General features: G+C 30.0%; 1 protein-coding gene across 2 annotated transcripts in view; it reads left to right on the top strand.

Annotated features, from left to right (window-relative positions):
* Positions 1–25,237, top strand: part of LOC132941764 (14 kDa phosphohistidine phosphatase) — a 174,262-nt gene that overhangs the window by 111,248 nt on the left and 37,777 nt on the right. For both annotated transcript variants that reach the window (XM_061009919.1, XM_061009920.1), the window contains exon 3: positions 20,042–20,166. In XM_061009919.1, coding sequence (XP_060865902.1) covers positions 20,042–20,166 — 125 coding nt within the window. The remainder of the gene's footprint in view (positions 1–20,041; positions 20,167–25,237) is intronic.

Raw genomic sequence — 25,237 nt, 5'->3', positions numbered from 1 at the left:
TTAAACGATAGTCAACTATATTATAACGCTAAGTACTATTTATAGCATTCAACAAACCGATATGAAGATTGTATTCATTCTTTTCGAAATCATCATACCGCTGATTTTATCGTTCTTCATAATTTGTCGGTTTTTTAAAAACGTTCATTAAATATTCGTTAAGCCGAAAACCGTTAACGGCCGTCATACTTTTCCCCGTTTATTTTGCCCCTTGATTTAGATCGCGTTTAATTAATTTATATATATATATATATTTACGTTTATACGTTTTATTGCGTCGTTTAATATATAATTTCACTCTCATTCGGATGTCATCAACCATTATTTTATAATTAAATCGAAACGTAAACGTGGGTGAAATTGAGACTTACCAGCGATACGAAATTGAACTGGTGAATGATGATTCCAAACGGGGGAGGGGTACGTACCGTGGAAATAATATCTTCGAAATACCTTTTCGGTATTATTGACGTAATTGTATAATCTCTATCAGAGATACCTCGTAGCAAATTCGATGAAATACCATTAAAAAATAATATAGATCCAATTGCTTTTTTAAAAGGTTGTAAAAAAAATACGAAATACCATTCCTTAGGTTACTTGAATAACTTAAATTATTCGAACGGAATTAAAGATCAACGAATACTTTCATAATAATATTACAATATATATACTTATTTTTCGTTTATTACGAAATATTTTCAAACGATCTGTACCTGTAGTTTACATTGACTGTAAAATTACATATAAATAATGTGAATTTTATTAAAAATCTGTAACGATACAGTACCAAAGTGGAATATGTTGTAATATTTTAATATGTAATAATTTGTATTGATAATTTATTATTATGATCACTATAGGTACTAGGTGGGTACAAAATGGGATGGTTGTTCATCGATCAATTTCTGAAAACTGTACATCGATGACTGATTGCAAAGTTTTCCTGATCGAGCGAAGATTGTGGAATTCGGTTACCGCAGGGTTTTTCGCATTCGATAATTTCACGTCAATCATAATAAATTAATAATGTCAAAAAGTTTTTAGATGAACTCGTTATTTTTCCCGGAAACGCGTTGTTACAACTTTAAACTATTTTTTTTGGAAATCATTTATCTCCGTTGGGGTGATTACTTTTCAATAAAACTGTATTAGTTATAGATGTACACGCATCTATGATCTATACACAGGTTATTGCAATACAATAAAATAAACCTTTCGCGTATACAGGTTGATTCATTTAAGAGATTTCACTATCATTAAATTGAAAATTGTTTTCGTAATTTGAAGTCATTATAAAGGTATCTCTGTATATAGTTAGGTATACAAGTTTTTAACTAGTTACATATTTTATCATTATTAATTTTTAGGTGTTTACTTTTTTTAAATTAAAAGAAGTACCTATATTTTTGTCTAAAATATGTGATATTTTATATTTTTTGTTGCATTAATTTATTAAACAATCTGTAAATTTTTTTTTTCTACAACGAGTACAAGCACTGTGGGAGTTGATGGGTTTGTAGGCTTGATAGAAAAATCCATCCAGTGATGGAACTTCTTGACAGATTTGTGTTATATTTAAATTGAATTTCTAACGAGTTGTTAATTAGTTATATATAATTTGTATTTAATGTTTGGACGAATGGAGTATAACATGGGTACCCCGCAAAATGTTCTAAAATTAAAAATTAAAATGTATGTTGTCGTTCAAAAAGTAAAAATTATAAAAATGAAGACTACAAAGCAAAAGTATCATTCTTTACGAATATGTTTTGTTTTATAATGACTTCAAACTACTTAAAAATAATTTTTTTAAACTTGATTTTTTCTAAATATCTAGTGGTTACTGTTAAAATGTTGATATAATTATATCATGAAATCCCGTACCTCTTATTGGAACTGACCACAAACAGGCAATTTGAAATTAGATAATAGATAAACCCGGTACCTACTATTTTATGGTATATATTTTTGTATACCCATTTATTTATTCAATTGGGATCTGAAAAAATATATAGCACATAATAATGTGTATATAAAATGTGTAATTAAGTATGTATATTATATTAAACACATGCGTGCAGTGTAATGGGGCTCGAATTAAGCATACGATCACGTCAATCGACATGACATAGACACGTGATTGTTACAGATTTTATTACGAGATATGTAACAGCGTTTAATGTGCTCAAAATTCGTGTTCAAACGAGTGTTATGCCAACTATGACCTTTTTTTTTTTTATCATTTTTGCACCGTGATTACGATCAATTTATACATCCGTTTTTGTTCAAGTTCATTTTGTACTAATCGGTAATTTATAATTGACACAACGGTGTGAACATAACGCATCGATACACATAATATGATTAGATTGCTATTATGGCTGCTATAGAGTAATCGAGATCTCAATTATAAATAATACAATTATATGTGTCGTGTGCACTCGTAAATACCATATTATGGAGTTATCATGGTTTCTCAAGAGCTTTCCGTGTGTTTTGTTTCGTAACGGTAAGTACGTAAATAAAAAAATTATCAGATTTAATTTACTGTCGTTGTCTCCTGAATTGCCAAACTTTTGGGTATCCGAAACTCTCTGTGAATTATTGACTTTAGGTAGTATATAACAATAGTATTAATAAAATAAAAACGAAACGCTATTGGAAATCGCATTATTGATCTGCGAGTTAATACTGCAATTTATACTGCAAGTTGTAACTGTGTTTTTCGTCGTTTATACAATTAAAACGCGATGGTTTCAAATCGTTTGCTTTTTATACGTTGATTTCTACATTTTATTCTTAACCAAGATTTATTTTTAAATGATTGAAATTGAAAATGTATTTATTGAGTACATGTTCATTAAGTAACTTTAAAACAGATAATATGTGAATATACTATTTGTAATTAGTTCCCCATAAACTACACGCGTGTATAATAGTACTGTATCTATATTGTATATTAACATGATATTATTATGTAGTATTTACATTTAAATAACCAATCAATTTATTTAAGTTCTTCGCGTCAAGTTCTAAACTTTTTTCAACCCGCAAACAATGGCGTATTGGTAGATTATAAAACTTTTTTTATGCTTATCGATTCTAAACGCAAAATGTTTTCAAAACACTTTAATTACAAACTAAACATTTAAAACGTTAATTTGTTATCCGTAGAAAAGTTTTGATCAAAAATGTCTTTTTCGTTGTGACGGGTATACCGCTAAACAAATGTCGAAGAGTTTGATGTGTATTAAATGTTAACATATTCAGCGTGCGTGCTATATATAAATATTATTATTCACCTCGGCCTTAAATATTTTCTTTAGTATATCATACAAAACGTTATATAATATAACGAATGTTATACGAATATTCGATATAGTGTGCATTAATAAAACTAGGAATTCCAAAAGTCTTGACACGTCGGTTATCTGTATCGACGTGTCCTTGATGATACCGTGTCTGTATGATAATATACCTACCGAGATTTGACGTGTTTGTTTCGTAACAATTGATCGTATTATATATATTTATGATTTTCGATATTTTAATGGTTCGTCATCCGGACATCCGACAGTCGGGGGCTGTGCAGTAACCGATGTCATTTGTTTTCGAACGTTAAACTAATGACGGTAATATATTACACTGTCGCATGGTGCAATGCATTACATATTTTTGTGCAGTTTTGGACGATTTACAAATTTTTCAGAGCACGTATGAAATCGTACTTTTTTCCGTTTCAAATAACTGAATGCATTGCTTCTGACTTGCTTTCAAAATATAACCGCAAATAATAACATCAAGCTGTTCTTGAACTAGTTCTGGGGGCCAATTCTATCATAATACCAATAATATCCGATTCAATATACACGGCATGTATCGTCAATCGTATTATGTCACAATGTAAAAATAAATGCACGACAGCGAGATGTCGTCTTTTCTGCAGTTGCATTTTGTATGCAGATAAAAAAGGACTGTGAATTTAATGCACTAAAAACCCTTGATATGCTTAAAAATGTGTTTATTTAATAAAAAAAAAAAATAATAATAAAATTATTGATTGAATTTGAATTTTGTTTTAATGCTATTCACCTGAAACATTTCAAAAAAAATTCAAATTATGTACTTACAAAGCTACGTTTCACAATCACAAAAAAAAAATGTAGTTTCCTACAAATTTACAGCTCTAGTTATTGGTTTATGATGCTAAGAGTCAGTTTCTGGTTTTACGCTATTTTTTTTTTTTTGGGTGCGGCTTATATGTATATCTCACATTATTATTGTGTGGAAAGGATGATTTTGGGTTGGAATATTTCAAATTTTAGAGGAAGTAATTCACAATCATAATAAGTCTACTGAACAAGCACAGCATGAAAACAAGTTATTAAAGTAGAATACAACTATATTACATCTATACGCTTACATTTTGGTATTCAATTATTGGGAAGTTAGTCTTTATGATAACACTATAATAGTATTGTGCGCAGAAAATATATATTATGTAACTACGTAAGAAAAACGATAATAAAGCGGTTTTGGGAAAGAATTTAAACCGAAAATATTTCATCATAAATTTGTGTTTCAAGTTCTGTATTAAGAGATCAGTACAGCCATGAATACGAAAAAATATATATCAATGTAAAATAAATTTAATTAAATAGGTACCCAAAACATTTATATAAATATACGGTCTAGGTTTCGTTATTCATCCATTGTTTATCGTATTACTGTTTGTCTCAATTCGCCAATATAATAAACGACACGGGACAAATTAAATACAATAATTTATGTATTTACCCATATTATTAATGCACTTTGAGAATCTAAATTGATTGAATAAAATGAAAGTATAGATTCCTATTGATATCATAATATTGTTAAATAAAATAACCTACTAGTATTATACTATATTATTACATTTGGCTTAATTTATATATTAGGTGTTTAATAATTTTTTTTCCTTGCAATTATAACCAACCCATCCCTAAAATCATCACATAAATCGTTGATATAATTTATTTTGTCGAAGCTTATTTTAAATTTATTTTATGTATTTTTAAATTTATTTAATAACTTATAAAAAAATCATCGTACACAGTTAGCCATAAATCAAACATGGTTTTACCCTACTCGAAAAGCAAAATTGTTTTATTAATAGTACTTTAAATAACTTAAATATAAATATTGTGTTGCGTGGAACTTTAATAAAAAAACCCCTTCCAAAAAGTTGTAGTTTGGAAGATTTGTAATATAAACATTAAAATTCGATTCGGATTTCATGAAGTTTCTTAAGTTTAATCAAACTTTGCCTTTATAGGTTCAGGTATATCTAAACAATTTCAGAAGATTTAAGAATGTTACAAGCAGTTTTGAGTATGATTTTGTTGATATACCTACGTTATTGTCATTATTTGTTCGTTAGAAAATAAAAACAAAACAAAACATTATTATAATTCTAAAGGTGCCGATAATACAAATTGAAAATTAACGATTAAATTGAAATCAGACATGCAAATATTAAATTGCTTAAGTTATTGGTTTTTATTCCAACATATAAATTTAATTAAAAAAGCATACACAAAAAACCTCGGGCTGTCAGGTAGATTTGCTGAGCCTTGGGCCAACGAAACTTCACGGTGCCTTAGATATTAGTGAATTAAACTCGCCCTAACCACAATATGGTATTTATCATCTGCCACCGGGATGACTCGGCTGGACAATATAACTTCTGGAATAATTTAAATTACAACACTGCATAAATAGATAAATATTTCGAAATTCAAAGTATCAAAGACGTTATATACAGAGTGAATTACCATGTAACTACTACCAATGTTCACCACAACTTCTAAGTTCTACTTTAATGTACTACGTGACCTGCAACAGAGTAGGGTATTTAAAACGAGTCTTTTGATTTTAAGTACGCAGGTAATTCTAAGTTTTATTAAACTCGATTAAATAAAATCAAAACTAATATGACGCAGTTAATTTTTAAATATAAAATAAAATGACGTAATTACAATTGTTATTATTATTGTGATTGTTCATTATCATATTATGTATAAATGTATAAATGTATTAATAATATAAATAGGTATGAAAAATTGTAATTACAAAAATGTAAGTTTATAAAGCGCTATTGGTCAAGTCGTCGAAGCCAAGTGCAAATCAATTAAAAATACGTTTTAATGTTATATATAGGTACCTACTGTACTGAGTTATAGCTGACCGACTGTTTTAGACTAGATTAAATCTGTTCCGACTTTTGAATAAACATATACATTTCATACTATAATTGGGCTATTGTACCTACATTGAATAAACAATTGACAATATAATAAATTTATAGTAAAATCTTTGCTATAACTTTCTGAATTCTCGTACAATTTAAGACCAAATCGTAATCTAGGATTTATGTAGCTTTGAATAAAGATAGCATAAATATTTTAAGGGTGGTTCGAGCAAATACGTATTTTAAATAAGAATGGTTAAGGCCTGAGGGGTTAGATGAAGTGCCAAACGTTTTACTTTTGTATGTATTTCAAGAAGTTTGGTAGATTTTTTTTAAATCTGACACATTAAGTTTTACAATTGTAAACATTTTCAACTGTGCCCTGTGCAGTGTCTTAAACCTATGTTTAATATAACAATTTCATACTTGAAATACACCCAGAGAAACACTTCATTAAATGCATGTAAAAATCCAAGCAATTTGGAATCTTGTGAAGTGTTTCTAAATAAATATTTATTTTTATGCCAAAAAAAAAAGTATATTATTCTCTATTCGATATATTCGGTTAAATTATTTGACACGTTTTTAAAATAAACATTTTCTATTTTTCTTAAATCAACAATTTTATGACTGCCGTTGTTTTTGATAGTATTAAATTATATCAATGACTTGGTTTATTACATTTCAGAATAGTTTAATACATAAGTATCAGTATGGCAGTATCAGCTATATAATATATTTTTAGTGTGTAGTTTTTATTATTATTTTTTTAACAGCTCACACATACACACATATTTCATCACTTGAATAGAAATAAGTACTAATTTTTAATTATATCTAGCCGAAGTTGCAGGGCGAGACATATTTTTTGACAGGTGGACAGTTTTAATTATTATGTGTCAAATCGTATACGGTGAACAACACACGGTTGATGTAGTAAATTTTATGTCACGACTTCAGTACACGAAACCTCTACCTTTGAGCTGTGACATATATTATTCTAAATATATCATCAAAAAGCTAAAACAGAATAAAAAAAACAAAAAAATATCTGTGACGAACGTAAGAAAAATGAACATATTATGTATATTTGATGCTTTATTTGAACAGAATAATGTTTATGATTTTTCCTTGGCTCTCGTTATTTACGCGTTTTAATTTCTATTTATTTTTCCAATCAAAAATCGAGTTATATTTCAAAACTCGTTAGCGAAATAATCGCAAATTCTCAATTTGTTTCAACACCGATTTTCTTTTGATGGACCGTTTGTGAACTCAGTCAGTTGAAAATAAAACGAGTTCAAATATGTACGAATTATTAACCAATCGAACTGGAAATTTGTTCTGTGATCATTTATACACGTATTTATTGTTTACCGAAATGTAAATAATAAAAATAACTGGGGAAGTCGATCTGCTGTAGAGTTAAGTGTCGTTCAGTGTACATCGCCATTGAAATAGATGTGTTGAATTTGAATTCAATGATAAATCATTTTAAAAACGGCCATGAGTGGGGAAGGTCTACATTTATTTAATAGCCTAGGCATATAATTCTATATTATCCTAACTGATTCCGTGCTCTTCGTTGCCCATTAAAAATGCCAACTCTATACGAATAATATGTTTTATTTTATAATATAATGGTTAGCAACCATTTTAAACCAAGGCAACCAATAATTATTATTGTAACAGCTTTATAACCCACGGCAACAAATTATAAACAAAAAAATCGGAAATCTCAAAATCCTGGTTTGAGCACCTCTCGGGGGTTGGTTCTCTCCCATCTTAAATTAGCCCATATTCTGCCCAGAGGTCTAATCCATCTCTGTACTAAATTTCATCAACATCGGTCCAGCCGTTTAGGAATGCATCATAAAGAACACATACACAGACATACAGACAAACATTCATTTTTATATATTATATAGATTTATTATATTATAATATTGCTATTTAATAATTCATTTTTCTATAAGTACTCCGGTAGGTAGGTTATACTAATTTTTGTCCAAAACAATTTGCATTTATTACATAATAATAATTATAATATTATCATAGGTGATATTATTTCATCAAATGGCACTATGCAAGTTGTTATTATGCGACTTCTATAAGTCAATATACCAAAGTACCACGCAAATTACGATGTTTAAATGTTTATGATAGGTCCGTGGTTTTTCAATAACTCAACATTTATCTAAATATTTTGAAAATTGCATTGTGTAGGTATCAATGGTAAATCACAATACACGTAGTGATGAAATGTATCAAGTCCCAATGAATAACGCATGTTTTCAATTAGGTACAACAAAATAACTGAATTATTGATGAGATAAAATAAAAATGTAATAATAATAATAATAATAATAATAATAATAATATAAAACTATTTGATTTCGTACAGTGAAAAGATTTATTTTTAAAATGATCTCGATTAACTGTGATTTACTAATGTGATGTCTTCGTATAATAGAAGATCTAACCAACAATAGTCCTAAAAGGCTAAAAACTAAACGTACTACAACATTCTTAAATAGACTTTGTTGTGGAGATGTTTAAGAAATCCTAAGTTGAACGCTGTAAAATGGCATAAAACCTCTCTTATTTTAATATCATAAAACCCCAAACTTTTGGTTAGGATATGCGTGTGTTGATGTTTCATTATTCACAATGCCCTAATGAATTACAGGTGTATATATAATATTATATGTGCATGAAACCATTTAAAATTTTGAAATTTTCATACTTACCTCAATATCTCTTTCATTTTTCACAGAGTATATATTATATGCAAATATCTCGGTTGCGTTTTGGTTTTCGCTACGGTATCCACTAAAATATTAAAACATTAATATTTTCGGTTATGTCGAAATTATATTTTCAATGTTAATCAAAGTATGGTAATAATGTTCCTATTTTTTTTTTTATATATATAATTTGAATGGCTATTGCAGTATCAACAATTATTACAAACAATTACAAAGCGAAAAAAAAATACCCAAATAATTTAATGTCAATCATTTTGGGTAAAAAAAATCTCTCGTCTTGTTGCATTTAATAAAAACTTACTCGACCACCGACATTTAATGTAGCCATACGTTTCCGAAACCCATGTCACGTATTTCACACGAATTTCGAGTGCATAGACCATTAAAACGAACAAACAAAAAAGTTTAAATAATTTTCTTAAGTCTGCAATGGCGCAAAGAATTGGTCGGAAGTCGTCAGATTATTTGTTGTATGCCAATAATGTGTGACTCGAGAGAGAGTGACATATTATACATACTATGATAATATAGTGTCCACGTAATATTATAATATATTTTAATTAAAACAGTCGTCACATTCTGTAAACGTTGTTCTATATCGATGACGATTTACACACACGCAAAACGTCGTCAAATTTTCAAAAATCTCAGTGTGCTTTGTCCGCCTTTTGTTTCGACATCATCGGTATGCGTAGATTACTTTTATATTCGTACGAAAACGAATCGAATAGTGCAATAATATAAACAATGTAATACCAATAGTTCAGATATAGTCTGTCCATCCTCGTCGACCGGTAATGGATGTTTCGTATGTGTTTGTCGCCGAACAGACATGATATAGCTGTGTATAGTGTCGGAGAATATCGCGAAAAAATGTATAAAGATTTATGGAGATCGTTAGGGGAAAATAGCTGTACGTCGGGTTTATTATTCATTGCTTATTACCATTCTATCGTGGAGCGCTTTCGTGGAAGCAACTTAATTTATTATTATATTATGATATCCGTAGCGTGTACACCGCACGAGTTACATAATAATATCATATTATACCAGTATATTATCTATAGTCGGTGCCTATTATAACTTAGCGTAAAGTAAAAACCGTTGTGTTTAACCGAAATATTTTAATTAATTAAATAATAATATGTATCCTGGCGGCACTCTGGCGCATCCGAAGGCGCCGGAACGACGACGAGTGCAACGGTGAGGATCAATTCAATTATTACAATATGGGGTCACCCCGACAGCAACCTTGTGAATACAATATGAAACGATTGTTGTTCTAATACACCATATTATATATTTCTTGTATGACGGTTTCATATGATAAAGCCCTCAAAATACAGACGTAAGACTGACCAATTTTTTTTTTCAACAAAGCCCACCCATCGCCAATGCATTACAGTTTACAAACAATTTGTAATCCCGATGTTGTGTCGTTATTTGTAACAGTTTTTAGTCCGTTTCTTTTCGGTCTTTGTAACTTCGGCGTTTCCGAATTTTTTTTTTTTTTTTGTTTATAGAAAATAAAAATATACAATTTGTACAGAATATTACGTATAATAAGCGTAGTAATATGAAAAAATATTGGCAACGCTTTGTGTGTTGGATGATAGCCGTCCATTGTTCAGCGACTGGTTTAGGTTATAAGGTCTCTGCGTGATTTACATTTTAGACGACAAGGGGGATTTTCAGGGAGATTATTGGAAGCCATCAAGTTCGCAATCAGATGTGATTAGGGATTAGGATGTCCACGGAGGACGATTCCTAAATCTTTTATAATGGAGTTTGGCTACTTCCGAACTAGAATTATATGACCATTAAATAGCTACCGTATTAGAATTTCAAACATTACAGGAATTTTTTTTTAAACATTTAATTCACATTCACCGTTAAAATTTAACAGATATCATTTTTTTTATCGGATTTTAATGTGTTACCCGGATCTGTAGTCAACGATTTTTATTATAAATTTTACCAAACCTCATGCCTACATTATTATGGATTTATTAGATTTCACTCCCCCCCCCCCCCCCCCCCAATCGTCTTCGGACCATGCGAAAAAGGTTAATGTGGAACGCGACGGATAATTGCATTAAACTAATCAAACTACGTTACCTATATAATATATATTATAGTAATGATGCGTATCAAATTACTTGCGAATCATAATAACGATAATATAATAATAATAATACAGCCCTAAGTCATGTGTGGCGATTATAATAATTACTATAAGTACCCATCAAAAACAGCAGTCGGCGCTGATGGCCGTACGAACTTATTTGTTGTTCGCCTCGGGCGTCGTTCGCATATAGATCATACTCGGACAATCGTGTCGAAACGCCTAAGTTCTCCGGACCGACCAAATTCGCCCACTCGCCGACCACCCCTACGAGACCGTGGTGGGTAGGCCTCCAACCCCCCCCCCCCCCCCCCCCCAACGCCCCGTAAGTAAATACCTGGGCACATCGATTATTCATTTCCGCGTTGTGATTCGGCAGAGAGACGTTTGACCTCCCCGAGCGCGTACATAGTCTTCCATCGCCGAGCTCGGATTTCTCCCAACACCGTAGACGTATTTTACAATATAGCGGATGGTTTGTATGTAATATATTATAGTGGCCGTGACATCTCCACAATGAGCAGAGTCCCGTGTAGGACATGTGATGATCCGTTTCAGATTTAGATGTCGGCCAGACACAATATCTTCCAAATTTTTTTTACGATTTAAGAAATATTATTTTGGTGCACATTGCGTCGTCATCGGATGGTCGACAATATCGAAATCGACGAATCTCTGATATAACACTCGGAATTTTTTTTCTCCGCGACTATTGACTCTTTCGAATATTGCGTAGTAATGGACCCCGTAAAAGCGATCCTAAATTTTTTTTTTTTTTTATGGACGCCGGAAAACCTCGTTGGCAAGAATAAACGCTTTGAACGCCGCACGTAACACCGTTATAGGTAATAAATCTCTTTAGGGTACTTATTTCAAAGAAGGGGATTTTCAATTCTCTATGTAGTTTTTTCTTTAGCTTAGGAAAACTGTAAACAATTGAAAAGACGTTTCGACAGAGTTGCCCAGTGTTCGATCGTTATTCGAACGCGATGATTTGTAAATACGATCTATCATAAGTCATAACGATTTAAAATTGGTGAGGAAAAAACTCATTACAATTACATTTTTATAAAAAAAAAAATACAGACCTACATAGGCCGTTTATGTCACTATTAGCTTTCTCACCTTGTGAAAACATTTTGTCTGCGTATATGCACATATAAGCGTAGTTTATAATATTACGTACAAATAGATAACATAAGTGCACCACACGCAGAAATTGTTAAATTTCGTTTTACGCTTATTATCATTCTGAAACGGCTCTTGATGATATCATCCGTGGAATGTGAAAATGAGATTTATACAATATGCATATGAACCAACTAACCTAACGATGCGCATACAATATGTATAATATGTATAAATATATATAGGTGCCTATTTATTTACCAAACTATTTGCATAATACATTCGATGCATTCGAATATAGATAGAGCGATGATGAAATTGAATACTGTGCAGTTATTGTACTCGGTTTAATATGATATGAGAGGTAATAGTATACCTAATGTACAATGAAGAGTTGAGTATAGGTAGCTATTCCTGAATAATAGATTTAGATCACTGTGGGCCACGAACCTAAATCATTCTTATCGATGGAATCTTATATTATAATGTATAGATATTAACATAGATTAGATGACGATGATAATAATAATAATAGGTAGGTACGTGTGACTTGTACATAAGTATCGAGACTATTTCTTTTCGACGTCAATATCGTATTATTGATAATTTTACTATCATATATATAATGAGCGCCGGACAATAAATCAATACCTATAATATAGAATTGCGTAGGTAGTTTATTAGTTATAACTTATAAGTATTAAAAGTTTAGGTGTGTGGAGTGGCACATCATTAGGTTTCGTACCCCACGAAATATCGGTCCACTAGGCGTACTACTCTGCTCGTCTAACTGCAAGTAGGTACAAGGTACTCATAAGTCATCATTCGAAATTCGATTTTTATACATTGAAGAAATTATCAGGAAAACATTCTGCTTAGGAAATGAAATAAATTATTTTTTTTTAAATAAGTGTTATACATTAAAAAAGTGGGTAAGTAGATGTCGCTCTGCTGTACAGTAGGTTACAAGTGGGTCAATGTATAATGGATTGTATTAAACTTGAATTCAATGATAAAATATCATTGTATAAGAAAAACGATTCTGAGCGGAGACGGTTTGTCAGTCTGGATATTTTATGTTGTTATTATTTATTATAGCCTGTAAGTTGAATTAATATTATTATATTATTATTTTTTATTCGTTGCTATGATGATAAACAAAGTATTAGAAATCCCATTTTTAGCGGTTTTTCGTAATGTGTCGGTAGTCTTTCCCGTGGCAATAAATAACTATTGAGAAAATCGAAAAATGATCTGTCCAAAGTACCACCTTGATCCCATTTGCTAAAAGATAATAGGTACTATAATATTATGTTTAAATCAAAGCACTCCTTCTGGTAAACATTTGGTATAAAGGATAAAAAAAAAAAAAAAAAAAAAATAATCACCATTGTGAAACCACTAGCTTCCTTGCTCCGCTCGGAATCTAAAAACACGCCTACGATATAGTATACCTATCGTAAAACTGCCGAAAAAATTGAAAATTTATAAAGCTGCAAACTATCACAAACTGCCGGTTGGTAAGGGGAAAAATTCGGATAATTTGTTTATTGATAATAGTGTTGATATATAATGGAACATAATACCGACAGTCGTTTCGGTAAGGCTATACTACCCTTCCACCCGCGAAATAGGTCAGACCATCGCCCGCGGTCGCGTTCGTTTGTTCGTTCGCCTATAATATTACTACCTATTACGATTATTATTATCCATTCTTGCGGCGGCATAACGATGGCGTTTTTCGACGGAAAATCGTGCGTGACGACCGACGTCTCGGCGGCATAAATTCACCGCGTAGAGTGCCTTTTCATGACGGCTGCCAATCACATAATGTATTTTTTTTTTCTTGCTCGTCGCCGACGAGCTCTTTTCCCGCCACAATATAATATTATTATAATAATAATAAACGTATTATATACAGAGCGATTTTCTCGATACGAATATGTACCTAACCGTTTTTGCGTATAACTGGTTTCTCGATTTCTAAAACTATTATTACAGCAAACGTGACATTTCTCCCCAATTGCAAAAATATATGTGTGTTATGTGATCTGAGAGTATATCGATCACTCGCTGTAACTATCTGATTTCGGAAAATGGCTGAAATCAAGCGTATAACAATAATTAAATGTTGTCCAGTAAAATTATATACTATCGCATGTCCTATATGTCAGATCGATTCATATAAAAAATCGCCAAAAAACTACTACTTTTGAGAATCCAAAACCATAATGTCAGTATAGGATTCCGTTTGTAAATCAAAAGTTATTACTTTTCCGACAGATTTGAAGGGAGGCTTTACAGTAAAAATATGTTGAGACCTATTACAATATTATATAGGGCACAATTATTATTACGTCTCAGTGATATATTATTATAAATAAAATTTTCCGAAAAAAATCAAATTCGTAAATATAATTATAATACTCTGTCGCAGAAGTATTATATAATGATTCGTGCATTAAACAACAACACAATCGTCCTGTATACAAAATACGAAACAAAATCCACCACCGCCACCCAGTGCGTGACGCGACCGATTTCTAAGCAACTCCCAGTACGACACGCCGTGGAGTGTACTACGTAAGGTTTACATAATAATTTTTTCCTCTTTTTGTCGATGATTGTTATAATAATAATATGACCTCGTTATAAGTCCGATCGCGGGATATGAGGGGTTTTCTTAGTTCGTATTCGGACTTACGTCAATCCACGACTATAGCTCGCCCGTGGCAAAAACGGATCACCGTCGCTTCCGGTCGTGTACACATTTCTGGCAATCCTATACCAACAAGATTTTGGAATATTGTCTTTTATTTGATTTATTTGATAAACAAAACAAATATATAATGTGCAGTGTGCGCCCTATAATTGTATAATAACACACACCACTGCATGTGCCTCTGATGTGTTTTGAAATCTAATCGAATCGTAAAATAGTTGACCTAGACCGACCGGTTATTTGGTAATCGGTGAATAAAATTACATTTTAGGTTTCTACTTTTTGTATATTATTATATAGGTTATCTCGCCGCATATTTTCCCGCACCCTCCTAAATATTTGGCCATCTGCCCTGCACCTCGTAAACTTTAAAACTTACACAGCTGAGTGAATTCTTAATGGAATTTAATAATTCAACTTTTAAAATATTTATATCAATTGGATTTCGAATATTTAAGTTGGGTATACACTATACACGAAATCAAACATTTTAGTTTATTATGTTTTGAGTGTAAGTAAAACCAAAAATATACTTCAAACACATGTTGTAACATGCAAGAAGCTATTTGATAAACTAATAAGTTTCGTAAACATAAGTTTATATATTATATAAGTTAAACGTTAGTAAAAAAAAAAAGTAATTCGATGAGATACCACAAATAGGAAAATAGTTATTTTCTAGACTTTTTAACAACTACAATCTGTTCTATAGTACAAACACAGCTGCTCTACAGTCGCCGATCCACTTGGGTAAACAACGTTTGAGAAACTGTAGGCAATGGTCGCTGAAACTGTCCCTGTTGTCTGTTCTGTGAATGTTATAGTTAGCTAAAACCTCTATACGTTTGGGCATGGAAAAAGTATTTCGCAGAAGACGACACTTTGGGCGGCATTTTTCTGTCGTTGAAAATTGATGCAAATATCGGCCTAACTGGCTACGATTATATCACAGTCGCCAAAATAATACGTTTACCGGGTTGAGTAGAGATACCTCCTAATACGTATACCATATCTCTAATATGTACCGTAGAACCGCAATTTTTATTTGTATTTTACATTTCGAACGAATTCAAGGATGGCTGAAGACTCGACTCGTCGAACTGCATTAAACTCCTCCATAACTGGTAACGAGTAAAAACTAAATTATTGTATTTTGATGAGTATTCTAAATAGACATTCATTCTTGTAACGTAATGTATCTGCAGTTGTACAAACGGACTTTTTAAATTTATTCGCATGCGATCCGTGTAAACATGTTTTTAGGCTATTCCTTCTGTTTCTAGTGAAAAAATTATATGGAATATATCAGCTTTTTGTTTACACGTAGAAATTTAATTTAACTTTTTTCTATTATTCGTTGCGTAATAATAATTTAGCCGTCAACATTTATTTATGTACGTATTTTATTCTATCATTTTTATCTCTTCTGTTTATAACATTATGCAACTTTTCTCCTGCTAGTTGTTACATGTTATTGTTATTATAATTTCAAATAAATTATTCATATCGCAGTCCATTCATTAACACAATATTTATCATGTAAATAACGTTTTTCAAAATGTTTGTGAATAAATAGTGATTGTACATTTTTTTTTATTTTTGGTAAAAAAAAACTGAAAGTACGATTAAATCAAATAATATTATAATACTATTATCACCTTGATTGTTATTGTATAAGATATACAATTTGCATAAAATACATTATAATGTATTGGTTAATATATACATATATATTAGTTGGGTATAACCGAATTAAGCATTTTAAATTGATGAATTTAATATCTTAATAAGTACTCAATAAGTACATGTCATTATCAAAGTTCAATATATAATCAATTTATTATTTAAAATTACCTAATGTAAAAAAAAAATACATATAGGTATTTTAAAATTATTCATGCTATAATTTACTAGACATTTTCAAAATAAATGATTACATATTATTTCAAATATACGTATCTCATTAAGTATTAGTAGTATTACAATGCGGCACGAGAATTGTCCCATCGCCAATCGCAATCAGTAAACTTTTCGGGAAAAATAAGATTTTTTTTTATTATTGTAAAGCCCTACTTTAAGAACAATATGGGGATTACAATTTTCTCCCCGAGATTCCTTTTAACATTTAAGCACTGTGGAAAATATTCACGGAATGAGAATCTGAAAGAACCCGATAAGCTTTTTAATGAAATGGTCGTATGCTGCCGATCGATAAAACAAAGCCGAAAAACTACTGTCCATCAGCGAAATTAATTTAAACTTCTGTAATTCGTTAAAGTAAGTTGTATCGTCATACACTATCGGTTCTATGACAATTTTTTGAATACATCGTAAAAACTCTGTGCTTTCGCAGCCGCTTTTAATAATTCTATATAATATTCTTATTGTGGATCACCTTAGACCAGGGGTCGGCAACCTTTTTACCTACACGGGCCATAATTTGTTTCAGTTTTTAATGGAGGGCCGCATACAAAATTAAAATATTAAAAAATATAATTTTAACAAATAATACTAATATATTTACAGATAGCAACAAACATATTATGAATTTAACATTGCAGTTGTGCTTATTAACTAATTTTTAATTAAATACATTAGTAGAGACAATTTAAAAGTTTAAAAATAATTATTAATTAATTCTTGAATGCAATTTAGTATACAAATATTAAGTTACTAGTGTGATTTTTGAGGTTGAAATTTTCCCGCCAATTCATTTATATCCGCTTTTAAATTGGATGTTGATGAAAATTATTTATTTTAATCTGTCTAAGATCACCAGTGAGAGTGTCAAATTTTAATTTATGCTCTGTTTCATAGTGACGTTTAACATTATACTCTTTTACAGTTAAAATGGTTTTTTTGCAAATTAATTTACCTTAATTAGTTTACCTTTATTTTCGATAAAAAAATATAAATCCGTCCATGATTCGTTGAATGTACGATGTTCATCACTAATTTTACGTTTTTTTGACATTGAATTGATAGGTTATTATAAAACAGTTGAAATTTAAACTTCACGTTGGAATGTTTCGAAACGAACTGCACTAAGCCACTAAGGCCATAACCAATACGTATTTGTCATAATCGACGATATATACATTACATAAGATTAGATTACGTTTTCGATCATAGCTTATCTCGCATTGATTAAATATTATTTATATATTTATAACAATTTAAGCTACATAATTAAAATTTTAAACACCATGAATTATATTTGGAGGGCCTCAGCAAAAAGTTCCGAGGGCCGCGGGTTGCCGGTGCCTGCCTTAGACCATCGCACGCACACACAAGACTTACTGTTTCGAGACGGGCGTCAGTATAGTTTAAATGCCGACCCAAAACAATGATAATTCTCGTGGGACGCCATATTATGATGTGACATATACTCGACTATTTAATTATAACAAACCGAACAAATGTGCTTACGAACAGATCGTAATCTTAAAGTAATAACTATACGTATGACATAATATTATATAATATCGTGTGCGCCCAGTGGAAAATAATTTACATAATATATGTACCTATTATAATATTCTTCGACTTGCGTTGTCCGAGTGACCGTAACCAAAATATCGATTTTCGTCTCGCCGATAAGTCGGGCTTTGCAATAATGTTCGTATAGTTTGATCGAAAATAAATTAACACTCGTCCGAAGAAGATGGACGGACGAAGTCAACAATCTGAACGGTTCCGCGTTTACCGGGATGAGTATGAAGGTTAATTTAGGTTATACTTTGAAATAAAATGATTTGCACACGACGCGATCGGTAGCTAATACGTGACACGAGTATTGCATACGCAATAGGCTCCCCCCCCCCCCCCAAAAAAAAAAAACCTGAAGAAAAATATAATAAAAATCTGGTCGGTTGCTATGGTAAAGTATTTTTTTTATTAATCATCAGTTTCTTGGGGCAATCTAGGTACTGTAACGCATAATTATATCGTTATAACATAAAATCTATGACGGTAATGAAAAAAAAAACTTCTATCGAACCCAATAACTTATTACCTCTAAGTGTAAGGAAATTACTGGAAATTTTTTTTAAAAAATCTAGTTGAAACTGTCCGATGATAATAATACATTAATACTATATCACTTGATGTCTGTAGTGGATGAATTGATAGATATGAATCGTGTGGATTCGGTACTTTCGGATTATTATATATTAGTTTTGAAGCTAAAATAATGAATCCGTGCTTCGTTGCAGATACTGTATGATTACAACATAGTCTCTCATAATTTTGTACATTGTTTTATTTTAAAATAACGTCCTATGACCCAGTATAGTATATTACAAACGCGTATGCCCGGAAGTGTGCATTCGGTATTGTTGTCACACATTTTAGACTCGCATTACAAGTCACCGACTGCGGTGGAAAACTTGTAAGCTCGCACTCGCGTGTTTTTTCGTGCGTATTCTAACGTGACGAACAGCGATGATTCTGTCGGTATCTATACGTATCAGTAAAACTAAACTACAATTTATTATTGTAGGCTCTCTCGTTCGGTCGACGGGAAAACACACATATATATATGTATTATATTGTATTATATCTATTCTCCGATATTCTTTCGTATTATATATACCACGCGTCCTACCGAAAATCGTCATATCGCTCCGAACGAATATTCCTTGTAACGAATAACTCTCGTCTTAGGTTACATACAACTGCTGCTCGTAGACAATACCTATGATAGACGTCTATAAATTAAAAATGAGTTGGAGCGGAGAGGGGTCGGTTTGAAATTTTGAATATCAACTTGCAAAATACCAATTCTATGACTTACAAATTGTCCGGTCCCCTTCCCCATAAACGATAAACTTTCAATTAATGATGAAAATCAACTTACGTAAGCTTAGAAATTAATTTTTCAACTCACTATTTGCTTAAATAATCGCATTTACTTCAGTGAAGTGGGGCTAAATTCACGCACTCATTATGATATATCACGTACGATCGAGATTCCGTCGTTTTATGATAGTAATAATATGGTCCTAATTTAAATTCCTTTGTAACTATATGATATTTACAGTTTGTGTATTTGTTTGTTTTAGCTGACGTCTATGATAATTTCAAAAAATGCGTGAAACCAGACGAACTAAATGTCACGACTAGAATTCTGGGAGGTGGCTGGTTGGAACACGGCGAAAAATCCATTCTCGTCGAAGGCGCATCTGTTGTGAGTAAAAATTTACGAATTTAAAAAATACATATATGAATATTATATTTATTTTAGTATGTTATATTTAAGGATTCTTTAAACACATATTTCTTATGCTGGTGGTAGCAGACAGTTGTCATTAGTTATTACATCTCTGACCTTTGCAATGTAGTCTTAACAAATTGGCAAGTCTGTGTTAAATAGTATTTTCTTAGAACACGTCTGAAACACTTTTAAACTAACAACATAATTTTTTTATATTATTTACTTGACGTCAAAAGTAATTTAATGCTATATTGAATTTACATGACCCAATGATAAATTGGATTCTGCGTTTCACTTATAAATAGATGGTTTTAACCTTAAATTATATCAATTATTGAAAAATAATTTTAAGTTATTTTAAGTTTCGATACAATTAACTATTAATAAATTACCCAACTGTTATATTTGTGATATTTTAACAGCAAAAACGCGTTCTTTTTCGTTCTTTCGTTTTATTACACTATACAGGGTGATCAACATAAGCGCATGCTCTTCCACATTTTTCCATTAATAATGAATTTATTCAAATTCTGATGTTTGGAATTTTTAAATAGGTTAAAGATCATATTTTAAAACTCTTGACATTTTTTGTACTGCTTTGTACTACTGTAAATTAGCTAGAGGATATTTTTTTGAAAAGGTTGATGAATCTACCTTATTCAAACTTTGAACGAGAAGTTTCTTAATTATTAAAATGTATATATTAAGGATAATAGTCATTGAAAATGGTTTTACAAAAATATAATATAAATTTAATGATGGACCTATTCTAATGATTGGATCTAGAATGTATTATACTTGTACATTTATTACAAATTAGATTAATATTAAATACTAACATTTTCAAATTATCAAGTCTCTATATCTTTCAAACCCATTATATTATTCTAATATACATTATTAATTAACTGAAATATAAACTCTTTAGAATTTTGATTTAGATAGGTACGTCAACATTTATTCAAAAAATTAAACACTAAATAATTCAAAGTAAACAAGAGGGAATTTAAAAATAATATGGTCTCTAAGTATATTTATATATTCCAAAAATCTAATTTTGAATAACTGCATTATTGAAGAAAAAATAAGGGTTAGCATCTTTGTTGAACCACTGTATATATTGATCATATAATTAATAATTACAAGTATAAAAGTTAAATAACATAATTGAATTCAAAAATAAATATAAAATTTTTTACGTTTTCGAGCCCATTACTAAAACATATTAAAAAATGTATTAATACTAACTGTTATTATTTCTGCAAAAACATGCACAACTTTAGCAACCTAATTTTACACTGTATAAAATTGATAATATTTTGGTTAAGTAATATAAAAATAATGAGCATAAAAGCCGTAAGTACAGTTATTCGTAATAGTACTTTTGACTTCGATCACTTAGCGTTAAACGCATAAAAATGATATTCGCAGAGTGGCTGGTTAACTACGTCCCACTGGGTCAAAGTTGGAAAATTAGTTACAATATTATTATTTTTATATTATAATATTTTACCTCATTACTTTTGGTCACGAGCTTAAATAAAAAAATCGATTTTGTGCCAATTTTATTAAATTTAGCTATTTTTAGACTTATTATGATTGACTCCGTAAATCATATATTATATATTATTCTATGCTACTGTTATAATAGAAGTCCGAATAAATCTATACATAGAAATTGCTTTATGATAAGGTTTACAATCCTTTTATAGTTGTCAACATTTTAAAACTATCTTAACCATATAATTATGCTTGCAGTATTATTATATTTTAAATAAACAGTTCTAAAATGTCAACCGTGTAGAGAAAAATGTCTACATCCTAATTGATAACACTAATTTAACATACTTATCAGTTTTTAAATATTAATAAAAATTAACAAACTTTATTCTTGAAACTTTTGTCAAAACTAATAAATCTTAATAAAGTAAATCTAAACTAAGTCATGAACTTATATATTAAAACCCAATTAGGTTGAATTTTATTTTATCTAAATTTAAAACTAAATTGAAAATTAAAATGTTTTGTGTAATTCGTGTATAATATAAAATCATAAATTATTGATGGTTAAATATCTTAACTTTTAAGAAACCCAGTCCTTTTCTTGTAAAAGGAAAATTACTGAATACCAAAAAATCGGTTTTATGACGTAGATTGTATAAATGGGCTTTCGCTAAAAATATTTATTTATTCTACATAAAAATGCGATCATAAATTTAAATTTAAAATTGATATTCTTTTAAATCGCTTTTAAGATTCGTGTTTTTAATACTTATAGTATATATTTTAGTCGATGTAAATGTAAAATTATAAATTATTTAGATAACCCATGATCAAAATGTAATTTATGTTTGATTTTTAATTAGTCTAAATTAAAATAATACTACCTTAATAAATAATTCCAAATAAAAAACTCACAATTTGTGATCTATTATGTATATGGTTCTATTTTTTTCTTCTTTTTCCAAAATCCGTTAACAAAGTTTTTTAGTGAGTTCTTCATAATTTATGACTCGTACATAAGTTCTTTAAATATATTTAAATAAATCCATCACAATTTTAATGTGGTGTATTCAGGTATTCTATTCGAGTTTTTTTTCACATTATAAGTATTCTAAGTATAATATTGCAATAAATAATCTGTTTTTGGTTTTACGATATTTTTTCTTCGCCCTTTGGAAAACTAATGAGAAAATCATAAAATGTCTTTTTTAATTACCTACCGATGCATTAAAAAATTATCTAACGATGAATAAAGTGAATTCATGAAGCCGTGGCCTCCCTTGCTGGGAAAAAAATGATAACAGACAAGACTAACGAGACCAATGATAATAAACCGATACTTTACCAATCATCGTTGCTTAGCTCTGAAAATTCTAAAATAAAAATAAAAAACAGGGCCGGAGTGCTCGTCGCTAAGAAAGTAAGGAGTGATGTCGTACGCATATAAAAATATAATTATTAATAAATGATTGGAGGTCGGTGGGAATTGCCGTCGTTGTATTCTCACCGGGGCACCATCAATCACTGAATTGTCTACACAATCGTTATGCAACATACAGGCAACGGCAATAGTCTTAATACGTAAATTTATGAAAGGCACACGCGAACAAATAATTATTATGATTGAAACCGAAAATGTGATTTCGTTTTTATATCGATTATTTATATATTATATTATACACTCCTATTTAACTAATATTAAAAATATATGACGGTATAAAATGTCAAGTGTTTTTGAAATAGGTACGAGGGTATATAACTGAAAATTTAAAACACAATATAAATAAAGAATTTATAGTGATAATAAATGTAAATAAAACTTTAAATCCTTTTATAAAAATATTAATAAAAAAATAATAATATTAATAAAACATTTTATTTATGATAAAAAAAAAATGCACTAAAATGTCGGATCATAAAATGTTTTTGATTGAAAGTGTTATCAGATGTCAATACATATAATATTATATAAGTATGTACATAATTTATGTCAGTAAATTCTGAAAAATTAAAAAATTTTAATGTGTAGACTTGTATACACATTATACAACAAATATGTAATTAGAAATATTATTTTTCTTTCGATTTCGAGACGAACGCAAATTATTGAGTTTTTCTTACGGTAACAGTGTGAGGTTTATCGTAACGCCGTTTCATCACTCCACTCGTTTTAGGTCTCAAAAGTTAAAATACTTAAAGGTCATAAACATAAATCACACGTATTTCATTATGTAGACATAATAACGCAGTCTGGCGTTTTATCGACCACCCGTGTGAATGCAACACTGTATCAAAAAGGTCGCCACAGAATCTTCACATGTCACCATGCCAATGAAATGCCAACTTATATGATAAAACCATGGTAGGTAACTGATTCATTAAACCGCGGTCTTTCAATTAATACACCATTAATTAAATCATGAAACTAAACTTACCGAGTAAGTTTATACAAATAAACTAAAATAGTTAGTGCATGTTAAATGACATTCGACAATATATTGTCATTATTTATAGGAATTTGGTGTTCGAATTGATAATAATTGTATAGTCTGATGCTTGTTCAAAAGAATGATTTAGGTAATCGAATCGTTTATCTTATTATTGTCTTGTATTACTTGTAAAACAAATTTTTCTAGTTATAAAATTATTTGAGTTTTTTAAATCGTCTTTGATTTATTTGAACTTATTTTTCAGTACAATACGTAATCCCATTATTTACAAATTAAAGCCTTCGGAAAGAAATAATTGGATGATTTTGATTAAGGTTCACCTAATGTTTAAAACAACAAGAGTTTAACTAAACGATGATGAATGATCATTGATCACCTAATCGCCATTAACCAATCTAATAAATTCCCAACATGTTTAATTTGAAATATTTATTATTTCAAATTTCTATTAAATATTAATGTACTATTGTTTTTTTCATTTATTCATCAATCATCACTAATAATTACCAATAATCACCAATAGTTATTACACACAGAATATTAGTTTTAAACAATATTATACCAGCATACCTGTACAACAGAAAAGGTCATTGGCCAATAATAACCCTCAGGCATATTTATCCAGTCCACTGCAGTTTAAAACAAGTATTTAGAATATTTTGTTATTTATTTAACATATTTCACGTTAGTAAGACATAATACATTTAAAAATAAAAACTATTACATTTTGTTTTAAACTTATAAACATAGACTAACAATATAAATAATAATTATTATTTTGTGTATGTATTATAGTGTATTGGTGCAAACATTTCAAGTTTTTAAAACTGGCCCATCGAGACAGGCTGTTTTCTGAATACAATTCGTTCCTGAAATAATTCGTGAAACTGACTTTCTAGTTTCTAATTTTACATTGTATATAATATATAGTTTTGTAATATAACCATAAGGCGTAGGCATTTTATTATATTTTCAAATGTTTACAATTGATCCTCAAATAAGTGTGTTATAGATTCTTGTGTCTTATTAGTATATTATTACATTTAGATTCCTAAACATTTCTATGTTTGGTCTTTAATGATATGAGAAAA

The sequence above is a fragment of the Metopolophium dirhodum genome, chromosome 3, assembly GCF_019925205.1.
Source record: "Metopolophium dirhodum isolate CAU chromosome 3, ASM1992520v1, whole genome shotgun sequence".
NCBI classification, from domain to species: domain Eukaryota; kingdom Metazoa; phylum Arthropoda; class Insecta; order Hemiptera; family Aphididae; genus Metopolophium; species Metopolophium dirhodum.
The sequence above is the reverse complement of the archived record's forward strand: the minus strand, read 5'-3'. Positions and strand labels throughout refer to the sequence as shown.